At 34.3% G+C, this 19,517-nt stretch overlaps 1 protein-coding gene across 1 annotated transcript; it reads right to left on the bottom strand.

The window, feature by feature from the left end:
* On the bottom strand, window positions 11,665-17,172 carry LOC109727172. The gene is made up of 8 exons (XM_020257116.1): window positions 17,128-17,172; window positions 16,789-16,988; window positions 16,603-16,689; window positions 15,664-15,897; window positions 15,304-15,465; window positions 14,654-14,707; window positions 12,521-12,667; window positions 11,665-12,232 (listed from the first exon to the last, which is right to left on the bottom strand). Exons 2-8 carry the CDS (start codon window positions 16,978-16,980, stop codon window positions 11,855-11,857), a joined length of 1,254 nt encoding a protein of 417 aa, XP_020112705.1. The 5' UTR covers window positions 16,981-16,988; window positions 17,128-17,172; the 3' UTR covers window positions 11,665-11,854.

The following is a 19,517-nucleotide window of genomic DNA, read 5'->3' as shown; positions in this document are numbered from 1 at the left end:
CGTGACGTAGTGTGGCGTAAATTGTCTGGACATAGTGTCCAAATTAATATTATTTGGGAACACTTCGGATAGGCGTCGCGTGGCTCCCAGGCGTTTATCTTACCATCTTTTTTTTTCTTAAAAAATTGTGATTCTTTTTTAGAGAGAGAAAGAAGTAGAAGAAGAAAAAGAGCACGTGGCGCCCATTCAGAGCATTCTCAAAAATGCTAATTTGGACACTATGTTCATATAATTGTGGCGTCCATTCAGAGCATTCTCAAAAATGCTAATTTGGACACTATGTTCATATAATTGTGGCGCCCATTCAGAGCATTCTCAAAAATGCTAATTTGGACACTATGTTCATATAATTGTGGCGCCCATTCAGAGCATTCTCAAAAATGCTAATTTAGACACTATGGCCCCGTTTGAATTGCGGGATAAGCGGGGATAACGAAAGTTATTCCCGCTATTCCGCCAAACGGGGTAAAATTTGACCGGGATATTTTATCCCGGTCAAATCTTGCTATTCCCAGTTATTCCGGAATAGCAAGAAATTTGCTATTCCACCATTTTGGTGGAACAGTACTATTCCAATGCTTAATTTCAAACTTAATTAAACTTATAAATTAAATTAAACTAAATTATATAAATATAATATGTTATATATTATAATACATTATTTTTATTATAAAATTATTAATTGTACTATATTAATACATATTATTTATATTTAAATATTATAATAAAATTTATAATAAATTATATTTAAATATTATAATAAATTCTTTTTATTAAATTTAAATTTAAGTAGAATTTTTAAAAAATTTATAAATTTATTATAATAAATTATTTTTATTAATTGTTCCCACCACTATTCTTATTTTAAAATTTTAAAAATTAAAAATTTAAATTTTTAAAATTTATAATTTATAATCTCAAAATTAAAGTTTAAAATTTAAATTATAAATTTTAAATTTTAAATTTAAATTTTGATATTTTAAATTTTTGAAATTTAAAATTTGATATTTTATATTTTTTTAAATTTAAATATGATCTTAAATTTAAAGTTTGAAATTTAAAATTTAAAATTTTGAATTTAAAATTTGAGATTTTAAATTTCAAAGTTAAAATTTTAAATTTAGAAATATAAATTTAAAAATTTAAAAATTTAAATTCAAATATAATAAGTAGATAATATCATTATTTTTTATTTACAAAACCCATTATCTTTCTTATTCCATCTTACCTAACCAAACGCTATTTTTTTTATTCCAAAAATAACCTAATTTTCATCCAAACGCAAAATTGATCTAATCCTCGCTTATACCTCAATTTATATCTATCCCTGGAATAGCAACTTTTTTCTTATTTCCGAACCAAACGGTACCTATGTTCATATAATTTGTGCCCGACATAGTGTGCATACACCCATTAATTAATACACGGATAAGAAATAATTAATGCACGGCTATTGTGACTTAAGGTTCCATCGCGACAGCTCATTAGTGCTAATATGAAAAGAATAGTAAATAGCGGCACAACTATTGAGACTCCAAATCACAATTCAAATAATTAATGCACGGCTAAGAAAAAAAAATGGCAAAATTTGATCGCAAGTAACCCATCTACGGATCTACGATGTATGTGATGTCACTATCTAAGAACATTTCTTTTATATTTAATAATACAAGAGCGTTCCGTTCCAATTTGGAACTCCAATATGTTCCAACGTTAACAAATAAAAAATCATCACGTATATACCAAAGTTTATGCTAAGTATTGATAAAATATATTCCTACACTTTAAAGCATTGAATAATTAAAAGTAATAGTAAAATTAATAGTTTAATAAATTAATTTGATACAGTTAAAAATTATATGACGATGTTTTCTGAAGCATTAGTATTTACTATATTATTAAAATTTTCTATATATTGAAACTTTCTTGCCGGGGCCGAGACTTTTGTATTAAAAGTAATAGCATTAGTATTTACTATATTATTAATATTTTCTGTAGCTTAACTTTTGTATAACACCATCGAGCGGGTAATTCAATTGGTCGGCGTGCATCACGTGTCTGAGGTTAGTTTTAGTAATATCAGTGGAAGAATATATATATATATAAAATATACAATACAATAATAACAAAATATTAGAAAAACCTTTAATTGGTATTAGGTATGCACCGAACTCTTCTAGCGGCAAATTTATTTTAACTCTACAATCTATTTTGATCGATCTATTGAATTAAGTAAGAATTATTTTTTATCTTATGATGATTACTTCTAATTTTTTTTTTTTTTGAGAAAAAGGTAGCACGCTACCCGCTTCATTCATTAGGAATATGAACTAGGCTACAGGGGTGAGGCAGCTAAGGCCTCTGGGAGGAGCGAAAAAAAAAAAAAACAAAAAAAAAACAAAAAACAAAAAATCCACAAATTAAACGATCCGCCTTGCTGGGATAAGGAGGTCCCAATCCTTCAACAGCTGCTTAACTTTGCGAGTTATGTTTAAAGGGTTCAGTTGAACACCTCTAAAAATCGTATCATTTCTTGCCAACCAGATGGACCACCAGCATCCTACTAATACGGAGAGGCTGCTTCTCGTCTTGGATCCACCTTTCCTTAACCTCCACATTTCCCAAACCCGAATTACATCATTATCCAGGTCTGTCACCTGTATACCGGTCACTTCCATCACAATAATGAACTTAGTAAATACACACCTCGTGAACAGGTGATCGACGGATTCGTCTTCCACTCCGCAAAGTACACAAACGGTATTTCCGACCCAGCCACGCTTCGCCAGTAAGTCGGTTGTGGGGAGCCTCTTCTTAAGAGCGAGCCAACAGAATACTTTGACTTTAAGAGGAATATGGAGTCCCCAGATCTCGTTAAGACCCGGATCCCTTGTTCCCCCGTCGGTTAGCGCTAGATAAGTCGATTTCACCGAGAATAGCCTATTTGAACTCCACCGCCAAAATATCTGGTCCGGACTTTGGCCAAGATAAAAATGTGATAACCTATCCTTCAGCTCTGCAATGTCGTCTTCGAGCCCTATTAAAATTTCAGAGTCAGTGCCGAAAATCCCATTCCAGTTCCAACCGTCTTCTGTTAAGACCTCGCTGACCTTCAGATATCTTCTGTTAGATATCTGGTAGATCTTCGGGAACGCGCTGCCTAGTGTGGTTTCCCCACACCAGCGGTCAAGCCAAAAGTCGATAGAATTTCCATTGCCTAATTTGTAGGTGGATTCCCATTTGAAAATGGATTTGAGGCTAAGTACTCCCTTCCACCAATGGGACTGGGGCCTAAATGACCTGCCCTCCATCAAAGGTCTTCTCCTTATGTAGTAGAGATCTCGAATTACCCTATTCCACTGTAGATGTGGCGCCTGTTGAAACTTCCACCACCATTTGGTGAGAAGGGCACAGTTCATGGCCCCTACATCCAGGATGCCTAGACCACCTTCTCGCTTGCTTTTACAGATATTCTTCCAAGCTAATAAGCATCCTTTGCCAGCAGAGTTGAGTCCACTGGTCCAGAAAAAGTCTCGGCGAAGAGCTTCTATGCGCTTGATCGCCCAATTCGGTGCCTTGAACACTGAAAGAAAATAGATGGGGAGATTTGTTAGAACGGCATTGACTAGGACAAGTCTACCTCCCCTGGAAAGAAGTTTGGCCTGCCAGCCTTCGATTTTGCACTGAACTTTCTGGATGATGCCCCTCCAGTCCACTTTGGAGGGGGCTTTGGGAGAAAGGGGCAAACCCAGGTATTTGGTAGGGAAAGATCCGAGGCGGCACTGAAGTAGGCTCGCCAGTCTAATCGCTTTGCCTTCTATTTGGCCTAGATAAAACAGTTCTGATTTTTCTCTATTGATAACTAACCCCGAGGCCCACTCAAAAAGTTTCCACAAGAATCTGAGATTTCTTATATATCTTTTTTTGGCCTCACAAAAAAAGAAGGTATCATCCGCGAATTGGATGAGAGAAACTCTGCTCGCGTCGGATGGTCCAATGCCTTTGAGGAGGTTGTTGCGTATCGCCTCGTTAGTCAAGCGGGACAAGCACTCGGCTACCAGCAAAAAAAGAAACGGGGAGAGCGGATCTCCTTGCCGAACTCCTCTTTTGGTCTTGATCCAGTTGGTCGCCTCTCCGTTAATCAGTATTGCGGCCTTCGCATGACACACGCACAGTTCGATCCAACCGCACCACTTTTCGTCGAAGCCCCACCATCGAAGGATACGGAAGAGAAAGCTCCAATCAATTCTGTCATACGCCTTTTCAAAGTCTACTTTTACAGCGACCCCCTCAATAGCTTTCTTATTACCCCAGCTGAGGAGTTCGGCTACTGTGACATAAGCGTCGGTGATATTCCTTCCTTTCAAGAAAGCAGACTGTGAGGGGGAGATCAGATTATCCATGACCTGTTCGAGGCGATTTGCCAACACTTTAGACAAAATCTTTTGGATACCGTTCAGTAAGCTGATAGGCCTATACTCGTTGGCTCTCGTGGCCCCCTCCTTCTTAGGGATAAGGCAGATGTAAGTATAATCGATCGGGTTGGTGGACAGCTTCCCCTCAAACATCTCTTGAAATAATCGCATGATATCCTCCTTGACCGTGTCCCAGCAAACTTGGTAGAACCGTAGTGGGAAGCCATCAGGACCTGGTGCTTTGTCGCCCCCGAGTTGGAAAACTGCTTGCTTGATCTCGTCTAAGTTGAAGGGTTCGGTCATCCTCGCAAGGTCAGGTCCCGGAATGCAGTTTGAGCTGAATAGTCTACACCAATCCCCCCCCCCCGTGGCGGGGCTCAGGTCCTCTGGCGCGAAGAGGTTCTTGAAAAAATGGTAGAAATGTTTCTTCTTGTCCTCCTCTGAGTGGTATTCCACATCGTTTTCGACTACTACGTCGATCCTATTAGCTCTGCGCCTACCATTGGCTATCGAGTAGAAGAACTTGGTGTTACCGTCTCCTTCTCTAAGCCAGTGTTGTTTGGCCCGAGTGCGCCAGATCGAAGCTTCGTCATTAAGGACCCCTCATAGTTTATCCTTGAGAGCCTCTCTTTTCGATTGCAGTTCCATCGAGATGTCTCCTAATTCTTCCACTTTGTCGATAGACTGGATTTCTTCCATTAGGAGATTTTTAACTCCTCTAATACTGTAGAACTCGTTGGCACACCATTCTTTAATCCTTTGACGGCAGTGTCTTAGCTTCGCTGTGAAGGTAAGCACGACCGACTTGCTCGTCGCACCTTGGGTGCCTTCCTTCCACCACTCTGACAGCTTGGAAGTGAAGTTCTCATGGTTCAGCCACGCTTCCTCGAAGCGAAAGGACTTCTTCCTCACCTTGACGCTTCTTTTCGCAGTAAGAAGGATAGGGCAGTGGTCAGATGTGACTCTAGGAAGAGCTTCGACTGTGGACAGGGAGAATCGTTGTTCCCATTCTGTTGAGATTAGGAAACGATCTAGTTTCGCGAGGGTAGGGAGAATCGTTGTTCCCATTCTGTTGAGATTACTTCTAATTTTATTGGGACATAGCCATGTACTGATATAAATATCCTTCTTTTTGTTTTGTGGATTGGTACAGCGGATGAGAGAAAGTATAGAGTGTAATTTGAGGTTGGACTTTCATAGAGAGATATTTTTGGCGGCCTGGACCGCTGCGCGCGTGGCCCAGTAGCGTTCGGGCAGGCTTCCGGACCCATCTCGGCCCGCCACGCCCGGTCGTAGTGTTCGTGTGGGCTTACGGGCTTGCAGCCCGGCCTGGCCCATACCAGTGAGCGGCCGCCCACTGGGAGCTAGGCCTAGCCCGGCCCGCGCGGCTGCGGGCAACCCGTACTCAGTCTACAATTTTTTTTTCTCCTTGCTCATTAAAAAAAAAAAAAAAAATTTCCTGTGCAGTAAATTTTTTTTTTTTTAATTCCTGTGTGGTAGTATTTTTTGGGATACACAAAGAAAAATTATTTTCCATTGTGGTACATAATTTTTTTTTTATATTTGTGTAATATACATGTGTTGTTTGTTTTATTTATCCTATGTGTTGTTTATTTTATTTATTCTATGTGGGTGAATTTTAAATGCTTATGTAGCATATGTGATTGTGGTATTTTTTTATTTTTTTGGTACATAAGTATTTGTATTCTTTCAGTGTTTTTCAATAAAATTTTATTTTTTGAAAAATAGGCTCGAAGTGTGCAGCATTCCTATAGTATATTTTTTTTTTCAGATATACATTTTTATAGTGATGTAACAGATTTTATTCAGCAAAAATGGATGTAATAATTAAGGCCGTGTAAAGAAATATATTTTGCACAGCGTCGACATTTTTCAAATTAAATTTTGGTATAAATACTTATTTTTTTTATCTGTGTGATGATATTATGGAGATAAGTTCTCTAAATATTTTTTTTTAAAAAAAGGGATGTGTTCTTTTAAAATGAATGAGTTCCAACTTTTGTATAAATTATAAAGTTAATTGAAAAATTAGCAATATTGTAATATTTTGATTCGACACTAGGTGATGATTACAAGTATATTAAAGTTTTCGATATTGTTGTGTCGAGAATAGTATTTCAATCTTATTAATTTTTTGAAAATGTACATAATGTTCAAACCTATTTTTTAAATATAGTGAAATGGCTTTAAAAAAAAAGTCATAGCTAATTTCACCAGGGGTGATAAACTAGATGAAAAGAATTATGACATTTGTCATAAAAAAAATACAATATCTGCTTAACAAAGGAGTTTTCGTAACTCTCTCTGTCAAAAGAGTCATGCCTACGGAAGGCACAACTTCTAAACATGAAAAAGAGATCTATAACAAATAGTTTAAGGAGAATTGAAATGCTCGATACACTATGTTGTGTGTTATGTAAGACGACCTCATTGGACAGTTTGAGACCTTCGAGACTATCAAGGACATATTAGTCAAACTTCAACTATAAGGCTATGTGCCTTAAATTTGAAGTTTCAACAATACATTGATCATGAGGACCCGAAGGACTCCATCACTAAGTACCTCAGTGTGATGAGCCCCAGGATTCGAGATCTCAAGGCTGAACGAGCTCAACGATCAGTAAACAGATTTTCGCGGTGATTCGTTCATTGTTGGATCTTGAATGGTCCCAGATGAAGCTCTTGATGATGCACAGCGAGAGTATTAAAACGTTTAATAATATCTCGCGCCATTTCGAGCTCAACGCAAAGCGCTTGGAAGCAAACTGTTCTGTCACTCTCGTTGCACGCTCTGAAATGCGCAATGGGATCACACCCAAGCGGAAGAAGCATCACAACAATGCAGTGCAGTTGGAAAGTTTCGCAGAGCCATTTTGATTGAGACCATCTTGACATTTTCTTTCATGATACTTTATTTGGATATGGTACATTAGTTGACGATTTGTTTAAATTAGATTAGGAGGATGATTCATTTGCATATACTTATTTTTCTAATTTTTATAATGAATCCGTTAAATAGTATGCCAGATTAGTCCATATGGGTCAAGAAAGAATTAAGATTGACTCGAGAAGCCTTTTAGGGGTTTCTCACCAAAATTGATCTATCTGTGTGCGGACCTTATCTAGCTCTATGTTAGTTAATTCGGGAATTATTCGCAAATTATTCACGAATTTCTGAAGAAACGAATTAAACGGCCGAATTCGTAATCTTCCAAAAAAATCGGAAAAAAATGCGATTTTTTGACAAAAAATACTTGTTCGCGTATTATACACGCGAGCCGAATTATTCGGCCAAAAAAAGGGTCGCGCCTGCGCCGCCCGAGCCCGCGCGCGCTCCTGCACGCGCTTGCAGGCCGGTTGGCCCAAAACAAAAAAATACAAAAAAAAACCCTTTCCAAACACCTCGCCCAAAACAAAAAAAAAAACTCTTTCAGAATTTTTTACTTAATTAGCTTAATTTTGTAGCTATTTATTCTTATATTCTTAAGAAATATGAATATTTATGCTAATAGCATAAATCTTGAGAAAAAAAATTTAATTTAATAGCCGAATTTTTTATCTCGAATTTTTAATTGGTGAATGTATAATATCTGTATAAATCACGTATCTGAATAATTGATGAATCCGTTTTTTAGCCGTATTTTTTAACGAATTTAAAAATTAGAAAACGAATTTTATCCGAATTAAACCCGTGCTGAATTTTTGCCGAATCCGAATTAACTAACTATGATCTAGCTGGGAAGGCATGTAGAAAATCTTTTGGTAAGACTACTCGTGCTTTTTATCCTTTGAAGCTAACCCACTCAGATATTTGTGGGCAAATAAATGTGAGGAACCGGTCGGCATGGTGTGTGTTATTTTCTCACATTAATTGATGATTTTAATTTTAAATTTTTCTATTTTAAACGTTATCTTATTAAATTTTAAATTTTAAATATAAAATAAAAAAATTTAAATTCAAATATAATAATTGGGGTAATATTATTATTTTCTATTTATAACTACCCACTATTCTTTTTATTCCATTTTATCTATCCAAACGTTATTTTTCTTGTTCTCGGAAACAACTCAATTTTCATCCAAAACGCAAAAATTTTTTTATTTCAGACTTACATCTGAACTTATACTTATTCCTAAAATAATTAGTTCTTACTTAACCCGGAACCAAACGAAGCCTAAGATATTATGTGATTGTTAACATTAGAGGACACTTGGGCCCTGGAGCAGCTAGCAATTAGCATGTATATCCTATGTGACAAAAATTTGATGTTTTTATGATACCCCAATAGTTTCACATTAGGTAATGTGGGAATGTATGATGAGTTTATAAATGACAGATATACTAGTAATAATAATCGGGCTTAAATATTTTGAGGTGGTGGCAAAGGACTTGGTGGTTGGTACTCGATGTCCCAAATTCGACTCCTAGTTAATTCGCATTTCCAGTTAAGTTTATTTCTAAAATTAAATAAACGAAATGGGTAGAATGCTACCTTTCTCCCAAAAAAAAAGAATAAAATAAAAAATAAAAAAACAAATATTTTGAGGTGGTAGTTTAGACCCAAAAAGATATTATTGTTAGCAGATTGGGTCTTTACATTTGGTTTCAGAGCCTGATAACCAATAGAAAGTGTGAGATAAATCTCATATCGTTTGGTAAATCTGAGGTTGTGTGTGTGATTGGGGCGGGCTGACGAGGACGTCAAGACCTAATCAAACGAGGCTTTATAAGTGATGAATACAACAATAATAATTAATTTTAAACATTTTGGTTCATTAGTTTCGGTCTAACAAGTTATTATTGTTAGAGGATCGAATCGCTATAGATTCAACCTAATTATAAGGAGTTTGGGATTCACGTTTTAGATAAATTTTATTACAATATATCAAATATAGCGTATATAGTATAGCAGATTTGTGATCACTTTTATGACTCATCAGTAATCCATAACCAAATCACCCCTCTTATTTACACTATACATTAGTAGGGGAGTGCAGTATTTTGAATCTCACATTAAGCGCACTTAGGGTTTCTGCCCGGTCCACCGTAGTAGAAATAAGTCCCCGAGTCACTGCTAGAGGAGGAGAGCGCGATGCTGTAGCAATGGCGTTGGTCATCGTAGGGGAGATAGACGACGGGAAGTAGAGGGCGTTCGCAGAGCTGACGACCTCGATGTTGCGGAAGTAGCTGGCATTTGGGTACCCTTCCTCCACGAAGTACAGGGTGCAGGGTAAATTGCACTACTACCTCCTGAATTTTTGCAACGGCACTTTAAACCTTGGCTTGAACCGAATCGATCATTGTTGACTGTGGGCTCCCCCAAACCGGCTCAAGTCTTCCCTTGTTTTTCTCTATTTTTAACCTGAATCGAACCTAGTTTCCCACTTTCTTTACTTGAACTGAGTCAAATCAACTTGTTGCATTGGGTCGAACCGGCCTAACTACTCCACATGTTTTCATCTTTGAACAAAATTTTTCTCCTTTTTTATTTGAAGCCAACTGATCACTGTCGAGTGTGGATTCCGCCTGGAACCGGCTCGAGTTTTTCTTTTTTTTTGCTGAACCAAACCGAGTTTTCCTTTTTTTACTTAAACGGAACCGGCTCACGTCTCTGCAGTGGGCTTAACCGTTTCTTTTCTTTTCTTTTCCTTCTGCCCTTATCTTCCTTCATTGAGAAGATAATGAATCCCACCCCTCATCGTCACTTCTTTCGTTGCCCTCCCACACTAAAAATATTGCACTTTTGTTGATATGCACTTGAAATTTTTTTTTCTACACTATAGGACAACAATTATAGGAGGAGAAGAATGATAGTACAACCTTAATCTTATGATCCTTCAAAGGAGGATTATCAAGAGCTGGTTGCTCGTGTATCTGAATGCAATGGATGACATCTCCGTCCAGACTCTGCACCAAATAAAGAAATAAAAAATAAATTAATGTAGAATAATTTTAAATTATCAAACTTTGTGTTGGCTTAAAGATGTTAGCATCCTGCACTGTGGTAAGATTGGGCCGAGTCATACTCAAAATGGCGGGAAATCGGATTGCGTCGAGTCACATTTAAAGTAGTGTGAAACTGGTTGGATTGAGTCACAATCAAGTAAGTACTATGTCTGTACGTTTTAAAAGAATTAGTTGCGTATTTTTAATAATTCAAGCTTTTGGGATTAATGATTAACAATTTATCCCTACCATTCTCCAATATTCATTGGACTAAAGTATTAATTAATTGTTTATTCTTTATCAAGAGAAAAAGAATATTATTTACTGGTCAACAATTATGCACCATTCTCTCTTGCGTAAATAATTCTTGGCCACGCCTGGTACATATATTTGTCTATTTTGTGTTCGCCCCATCTATACCAACCCATACATCATATACATTCACATATACAAATGACTAATTATTAGACTGTTGGAGTGATGAGATTGAAGTATGAGCTCGAATGTTGGTTGATTAAAAATGGTGTGCAAGACCGACCGTCCCTAGAGCAAGTGGCAAAAGGGTTGATGATTGGTACCCGAGACTCAAGTTCGAATCCTAGTTGATTCATATTTCCAACTAAGTTTATTTCTAAATGAAATAAACGAATCGGGTAGCGTGCTACCTATCTCTCAATAAAAAAAAAAATGGTGTGCAAGGTGCATGAATGCACTGGGTTCAGGCAATAATTTATTTCTCCAACAATTCTCTCTTTCTCTCTTTGAGAAAATAATTGTATACCGTTTTGATTCCAGCCAAATATTATAACTCCAACCACCCATACAAAAACAATCAAGTAACTATGTTTGCGAAAACTACATTATAGATTAGTTGACACTTACGAGGTTGCTACCTGGAAGAGTCAAATTAAATGTAGTGTTGCTTCTTTTTTAATCTTTTTCCCAACTAGCTAGGTAACTTTAGATAATGTGATTGTTGACATTAGAGGACACTTGGGCCCTAGAGCAGCTAGCAATTGGCATGTATATCCTATGTGACAAAAGTTTGGAGGATTCTATGGTACCTAATAGTCCCACATCGAATAACATAGGAGGGTGTGATAAATTTATAAATGACAAATACGTCAGTAATAATAATTAGATTTAATGATTTTGAGTAAGTGATTTGAGTGCAACAAATTATTATTGCTAACAAATCGGGTCGTTATATTTAATATTAGAGTATGATAACTGGCAAGATCTATATTTAAATCTGCATATGCAATCGGTATCCAGCATCTATAGTATAACTCTGGTACTCGCCCACAAACGAGTTGGGGGTTTTTATTCCAATATATCAAATACAGCATCTATAGTAGAGCAGTTTTGTGATCACTTTTATGACTCATCATTAATACATAACCAAATCGCTCTCTTATTTACATTTATAACATTTTTCAGTAGGAGAGCGTAGTATTTTTGAATTCTCGCATTAAGGGCACTGAGGGTTTCTGCCCGGGCCACCGTAGAAGAAATAAAACCCCCAGCTCGGGTCGGAGGAGGAGGTCTGAATATCATAACAGTTGGGGTAGGTTGCACTGGTGTAGACAGACTGGGGAGGGACGAGGTAACTAGTAGTATTTATGACCTCGACGTTGCGGAAATAGCTGGCCTTTTGGTACCCTTCCTTCGCGAATTGGCCCGAACCCATCTGGGTCGTCGTGCGTTGCCCGCTGCCGAGGGTGTTCACGATCTCTCCACCCCACTGCACCGAAGTGGCGTAACTCTTGAGGTGCGTGAAGATCGCAGATGGCCAGTAACCAACAGCTATATTATCATAGATAAGCCACCAATCGCCAGTATTTGGATCCTGTAAATATATTATATATGTCGGTTTGAATAAAAAGTTTACACCATGATCTAAATTAACTAAACTATGCTTTCAATTTTTCGCAAAGCAGGATTTGCTTTGAGATTCAGCACGTACATTCTGCATGCCTAGTAATTAATACAGTGTGCTTGGATCTCCAGTGAAAAAAGTAGTACGTATGGAGTGCTTTTTGAGGTTAAAATATTATGTTTGTTGCCTCTTAATTTCCAAAGTAATAATTAATGGAGCTTACGTCCGTATTGCGAGATGATGTATGTATATATATACCTTCCGCACACGAAGAGTAATTTCAATTTGGTTGCCATTGTACGTCGATACTGGGGCTATCGGTCCTCCGAGGACTACTTGGCTGTTTGTTTGCACAAATCCTGGGCAGACCAAGTTGTAGCACCCCGTAGTGTTATATGCGTCCCTCTGTCGCAGATCAGATCGCAAGTGCTATATAATATATATTCTCGCCAAGAAGTATTAAATCATGGATTCATTGTGACAAAATGCACTGGAAAAGAACTTGCAAGAGTTGCTTGCACTGCAGCAATATATTTATGTTACGAGGGCAAGTACATATAATTGAAGAGAAGTACATGAGAACCCTAGTCTTATTTTGTAGGAAAAATTTACTCCAGTACCCATATAAAATTATCTAATTTCATAAATATCCATCTAAAAATTGAAATATCATGTATATTCTCCTAAATTTAAAAAACTTTCAAAAATAAACCTGCCATTAAGTACCCATCCAAATTAAAGTTAATAATATTTAAATTTCAACTTTACCCCTCTTTATATTTAATGATCAATTACTGATTTTATTTCATAAATATCCTCTATTATATTTGAAAATTAACTAAACTCTATCTGGACTAAAGATTTAGAAAAATTTGAGTGATTTTAGTTTAGAAAAATTATTCATTTCAATTAGAAATTAATTAATAAACAATTATATTTCAAATAAATTATAGTTAAATCAAAATCTTATTTTTGCTTCGTTGTCAAAATGAGAAGATAATTCATTTTAGTTTTTTTTTTTTTTTACTATACCGATTTCAAAGTAATAAAAAATCTTAATTTGACTACATAAATGCGTAGAGAAAGTTTGTGGTTGTAAATACACATTATAATTGGGAGCAATACATTAGTATAAAATTTGACCTCGGATAAAAAATTAGTTTTATTATGAAAGGACCGACTAAATTTTTATAATCAATGGGCATTACATGAACCAATAATAGTTTGAAATAATAAATTAAAAATATGAAATTTTAATAAATAAAAATTTCACAAAGTAAGATAATTATTCCATCAAATTTAATAACTTTAACTAATTTTCATTTGAAAATAGCAAAATTCAATTAATAGCTAATTAACTAATTAATTAAATTTCTATATTTAATTAATTAAATTATCTGAAATCAAAATAAATAAAATTTTAATGGATAAAAATTTTAAAAAGAAATGGGCTAGCATACATTTGTATACCCCTCACCAATTTTCAATATTTAGGGATAAAATAAACAATTTTATTCTTAACATTCATTATACTATAATGTAACTAAGATTAAAAAGACCCCAACTAATGATAGTATATCTTGAAGTTTTTATAAAACGAAGTAAATATTCATAGAGTTAATTTTGATATTTCAAATTGTGTAGGGGTATTAATTTATTATAATCTTGATCTTTTCAAGGGTATGAATGAAATTGTCCCTCTAAAGAAATAGTGAACAAAAGGTAAAATGATAATTTCATATTTTAAAGTAAAGTAAAAAAATGCTTGAGTTAACGGTAGTTAGCAAAAAAGTAGCGGTAAGAGCATTTATGAAGTTAGCAAAAAAGTAACAGTAAGAGCATTTAATTTATGAAAAAAATATTGTATTTAGAGGGTATTTGTGAAATTTTAAAAATTTGAAGGGTATTTATAATATTTCATAGTTTTGTGAGGGTGCAAAGGAAGTTAACCCTATTTTGTAATACGGCATAAAAGGCTTCCTAATTGACCGTACACGTTGTTAAATATGGTTTAGTCTTTTGAAAGTATCCAAGGACTAAATTTCATTGTTGTCACATTCTCTAGCATACCAATTGGGCACAAAGTAAATGGTGAAAATTGAGCAACTAAGAAAAGTAAAACGTGGAATTCCTTAACCAAAAATTAATTCAGAGGATTCAACATACTTTCTAATTCAACTAATCTAGATTATTCTATATATATATGTTGTTGGGAAAGAAAATGGCTTTATTAATTGGCCGAGATTAATTTTGAGATGATTGTGGAAAAGTAAAATTAATTTTAATTTTGAAATAACTTATATAGTGCTTGTAAATATATGTGCCCTTAATTAATAGTATATGGGAAAAAACAATTATTTGTTTATAATAGTTTTTCGAGAGAGATCTCACCGTCCAGTAGATAAATAGCCTGGTATTGCTGTCTCCATACATGCCAGGGTAAACCTAATCAATTATCAAAAAAAAAGTCTTAGAGAATTTATCACGCTTCATGCCTCCAAAACTTTTGCATGAATAAAATGGAATTCATGGTTAATAGTCCATTAACTTTAACAATTCAAATGAATATTGGGAAAAAGAGAGGATTAAGACTAGGGATTCAACTTGTAAATTTAGTTTAATAGATACCCTCAAAAAATATTATTTAAGAGCCCTGCTAATGGTACATCCTGAAAAGAGTGTATATTTTTACGCTCTCTCATTAAAGGGCCAAGAATAACCTCGAGTCTTGTTAATTTTTTTTTTTAAATACTAAAATTTTTCGTAAACCTTAGGAAAGGAGTGCGAAAGTTCAAACACCAACAGATACAAAATAATTAAATTATTACGGGACATGTGACGTTCCAATAGTTCTATATCAAATGAAAAAAAAATTATGATTTGAAATACAAGAATCGCAGATACTTTCGTAAAAATAATTAGACTTAAACATTTTGGATAATTGAATTTAAGTACTTTGAAAATTAATGTGTGTGTGTGTGTGTGTGTATATTTACGCAGAGAAATGCCTTTTAGTAATTTAGCATGCAATATGTATATACCTGCCATCCAACTTCAATAGTGTTGTGATCCAAGCCGTACGTTCCTGCGGCAAGCCATAACTGGGAAAGGCTGAACTCGCTATTGTTTCGGACTGATGGATTCCAAACATTAACTATAGTCTTAGTCCCATACGCTTGTTGGCCGACTCCAGCAAATGCATACTGCATATATATATATATANTGCATATATATATATATATTCACGTCGTTCCAAGTCAAGGAAGAAATTAAAATTTTAAAAGGTCAGGATATTTAAGTACTATATTTGACAGTTTAATTTTCTAGAGAAAAAATATAATTTTATATAATACCAAAGTGCAAAGTTGTGAACCTAATAGGTAAGGCTCTATTTACGATACCTCATGTTCGACAGCCGTGGCAGCAAGTTGGTTATGAACATTCTTCTTGCCGAAGCGAGACAGAGATCCGGCTCGCAACACATCCTCCACTGTCGTCCTCCGCACCGACACTGTTCCGTCAGGGCAGTTGTCGACAACGTTCCATGCCTGCAAAGCCCTTCTCGTGGCTCCATTTCTCGGCTGTTGGTTACCGGCATCATCGGAGCGCGAAGCTGGCCACTTAGGTGCTACTCTCTGACATTGTTTCCAAAAATAAAATTTGCGCGTATTTGTAGGAAGAATAATATTTGTGATGGAAATAATAATTCAAACTTAATTAAAATATAGATATAGATAAGTTTAAATTTTTTATTTGATTATGATTAGAATATATAATTATTCAAAATAAAATTAAATTTATCATCTGTTATGATTTGATGGTTATATATAGTTAGACATGAGTTTAATTAGAGAAAATAAGTTATAGTAGACATGTCTGTATGGGTGTTGTCCAGAATGTAATTAATTGCTCATTAGTTTAGTTATATTCTTCCTCCTCCAATATTTGTTCTTCATATTATTTTATTCTTTTTTAGATCTTGAATTACATAATCGGTATCAAAATAAGTACCGATTTCAATAATCGGTATCAGAGAAAATCACGTTTCCAACAAATAATATCAGAGCAAATCACGCATCCAACATGTACAATTTGCTTAACGATCGATTAGTTTGAAATGCTGAATACGACAAAAATGATTAAGTTTATTTATTATTATTAGAGTTTTAGGTACTTACCTTTTCATATATAACTTATTTATCATTCAATATGGAACTACTAGAGTATGATAGTTTCGGTTTTCAATTTGTAAAACCAAATCAAGTTTGAGTTATTAGCGAAGTCATACCAAACAGTATACGGCTATTAAACATCAGTTTTTTTTTTTTTTTAAAGTGAACCTGAATTTTGTGATTTTTTAGAAGAGGATCATCAAGAGCTAGTTGCTTGTCCATAAGAACACAGTCGATGATATCTCCATCTGGGCTCTGCAAAAGATCAAATAAGGTAAAAATAGAAAAAGAAAAAGAGATTAAAATAACAGAAACTATATAAATCTTAATTACTCATCTATGCATTAATCTTACTTTAATGGATTTTACAGCAGGTTTATTTATCTTTTCCAAGTATTTTTGAATCCTCTCCAACTTTTGCGGGGACACTCCCATTGTATTAGCAGCATTCAAAGCTGAGGCATGCGTAGTTTCCTTGCAGACGACGGCGACAAACACTAGTAGCAGTAGAACAAGTAAAGCAGTAGGAGGAGGAGAAGGAGACATGATGCCACCTACAATATCTGCATATCAGAAAAAAGGAAAAAAAAAAAAAAAAAAAAACATACGAATCGTAGTATGTTTAAGACCATAAAATTAAACTAAGGAATAATTAAGTAATAAGGATTTATATGTTCCTAATGAATTACGTACCCTTGATAATATTCAATTGTGTTATTGTACATGCGATCTTCCTCCGATTGCATCTCCTTTTATAGGAGGCAATTGAATATACAAATCCATTTGCTAATTATTTCACCAAAATTTTGGCATCAACCATTTAATTTGGATAGGACTATGAGGTTGTTGCGACGTTGAAATCCACTACTTACTAAACAAAACACTCTTGATCAATTCCAACATTATAGACTAGGACCATTCCAAACATTATAAAGGAGAATACAAAACCATGCATCACCATATGGCATCAACTGTAAAATGCACGGAATTAATGGTCAATATATAATTAATGCTAAACATTAATTTCTTGGTCCCTGCACACCTTGAATACAAAATATTCGTACAATACCTTTGAAATAACTTTTATCATGTCTATTAACATCAAAACTTCACACTACCATTGTTGTTGCTATGAATTACACGGGACTACTACCATTGGCATCAACTAACTGTACGTACCATCTTCGTGAACCACTCTAAGGGGTAAGATAGCCATTAAATTATATTAAAATATTAAGTTCTTTGAGTGGTCAAGGAATTTTTTGTAAGGTTTACCAAATTTTTAGGAGTATACAAGTATTTTTCAAATTCTTAAGGTTTTTTATAGGGAACTTTAAATTTTTAAAACTAGTAACTTTAGCCCATATTAATTAGCTAGGGGTTTTATTAATTTATTGATAAATTTATCAAATTTAATAACAAATTAGGCCAATTATCTGATAATAGCAAATAGACCATTAAATTGAATAACATTTTTGGCTTAGTTAATTATAAAAAGGGTTAATTGCATAAAGCTCTCTGTAAACATAGCGAATTGAATATATATTACTACAAAGTTCAACTTTTTTATGTTATTCCTGCAAAAGTCCATTGATATTCGAACTATTTATTTTTTCGGTTAATTGCATATTGGTCCTTATAAATATAGCGAATTATAAATATATTCCTATAAAATTTAACTTTCTCATGTTATCTCTGTAAAAGTTCTAATATTTTTAAATATGTCCACACCATTAGAATCCGTTAGAAATATTTAGTTAACTATAATTAAATACTTAATCCTGATTAGTTAATAAGGTAAATTGATATTTTTACCTCTCTTATATTATGCCTTCTTCTCTCAATCAAAACCCAAGTAATGGAAACCCTTCTTCTTCTTTCTCTTCCTCTACCTTTTCTTCTCTCTTCTTCATGCTAGCTTTAAACCTGTAACTAGAATTTATGCATCCCCATACATCCACGACGTGTGTTGTTTCGCCTATGTTGAGCGCATGTTGCTTCCTCATTCGATTTTTTTTGTAATTTTTTTTTATTTTGTTCAAAAGAAAAAGTTTAGGAGAAAAAAAGTGAGAGAAAATATTGCAATAATGGTGGATTGGGTTGGTTTTAAAGAGAAAGAAGATGAGAAAAAAGATGACCATTAAAAATATTTTGGCGGGATATTTCTGCACGATTATAGCAATTGGGGCTTTTAGAAGGACATATTTTTTATGGCAAAATTGACATTTCACTTATCTACTATCAAAAAATAAATAGTTGTCTAACGGTAACAAAGTAGATGGACAAATATGAATATCGCTGTACTTTTATAGGGATAATATAAGAAAATTAAACTTTATAAGGATATATTTATAATTCGCTATATTTGCAGAAAGATGTATACAATTAACCCTATTTTTTAACACAGATAAGTGAAATTTCAATTTTACCATCATAAATATGTCATGCCAAAAGCCCTAACTACTGTAGTCATGTAGAAATATATTTTCAAAAAATTTTCAATAGTTATTTTCTTTCTCATCTTCTTACTCTTTAAAACTCAGCCTAATCCACCATTATTGCAACCTCTTCTCTCACTTATTTTCTCTTAAACCTTTTTTTTAGCAAAATCAAAAAAAATATAAAAGAAATTGAATGGGAAAGCAACACGGGTTCGACGTGGGCGAAGTAACTGGTGTCGTGGATGAATGAGGACGGAGAAATTCTAGTTAAGTGTTCGAACCTAGCATGAAGGAGAAAAAGAAAGAAGAAGAGGAAGAATAAGAAAACGAGTTTTCATTGCTAAAGTTTTGATTGGAAGAATATAATATGAGAAGGATAAAAATGTCAATTTATCTAATTGACTAACCAAGAGTAAGTATTTTAACTATAGTTAATTAAAATTTTCCAACGGATTCAGTAGGGACATATTTGAAAATATTAGAACTTTTGTTGGAATAATATAAGGAAATAAACTGTGCATGAATATATTTGTAATTCGCTATATTTACAAATAGCTGCATATAATTAACCCTTATAAAAAATAAACAAAAAATTAAAAGTTAAAGATGACTCAAATCCAAAATTAAATTTTAGAATGGCCA

This window comes from Ananas comosus, linkage group 22, assembly GCF_001540865.1.
Source record: "Ananas comosus cultivar F153 linkage group 22, ASM154086v1, whole genome shotgun sequence".
In the NCBI taxonomy this organism is placed as follows: domain Eukaryota; kingdom Viridiplantae; phylum Streptophyta; class Magnoliopsida; order Poales; family Bromeliaceae; genus Ananas; species Ananas comosus.
Note: the sequence above shows the minus strand (reverse complement) of the source record. Positions and strands in the feature narration are given on the sequence as shown.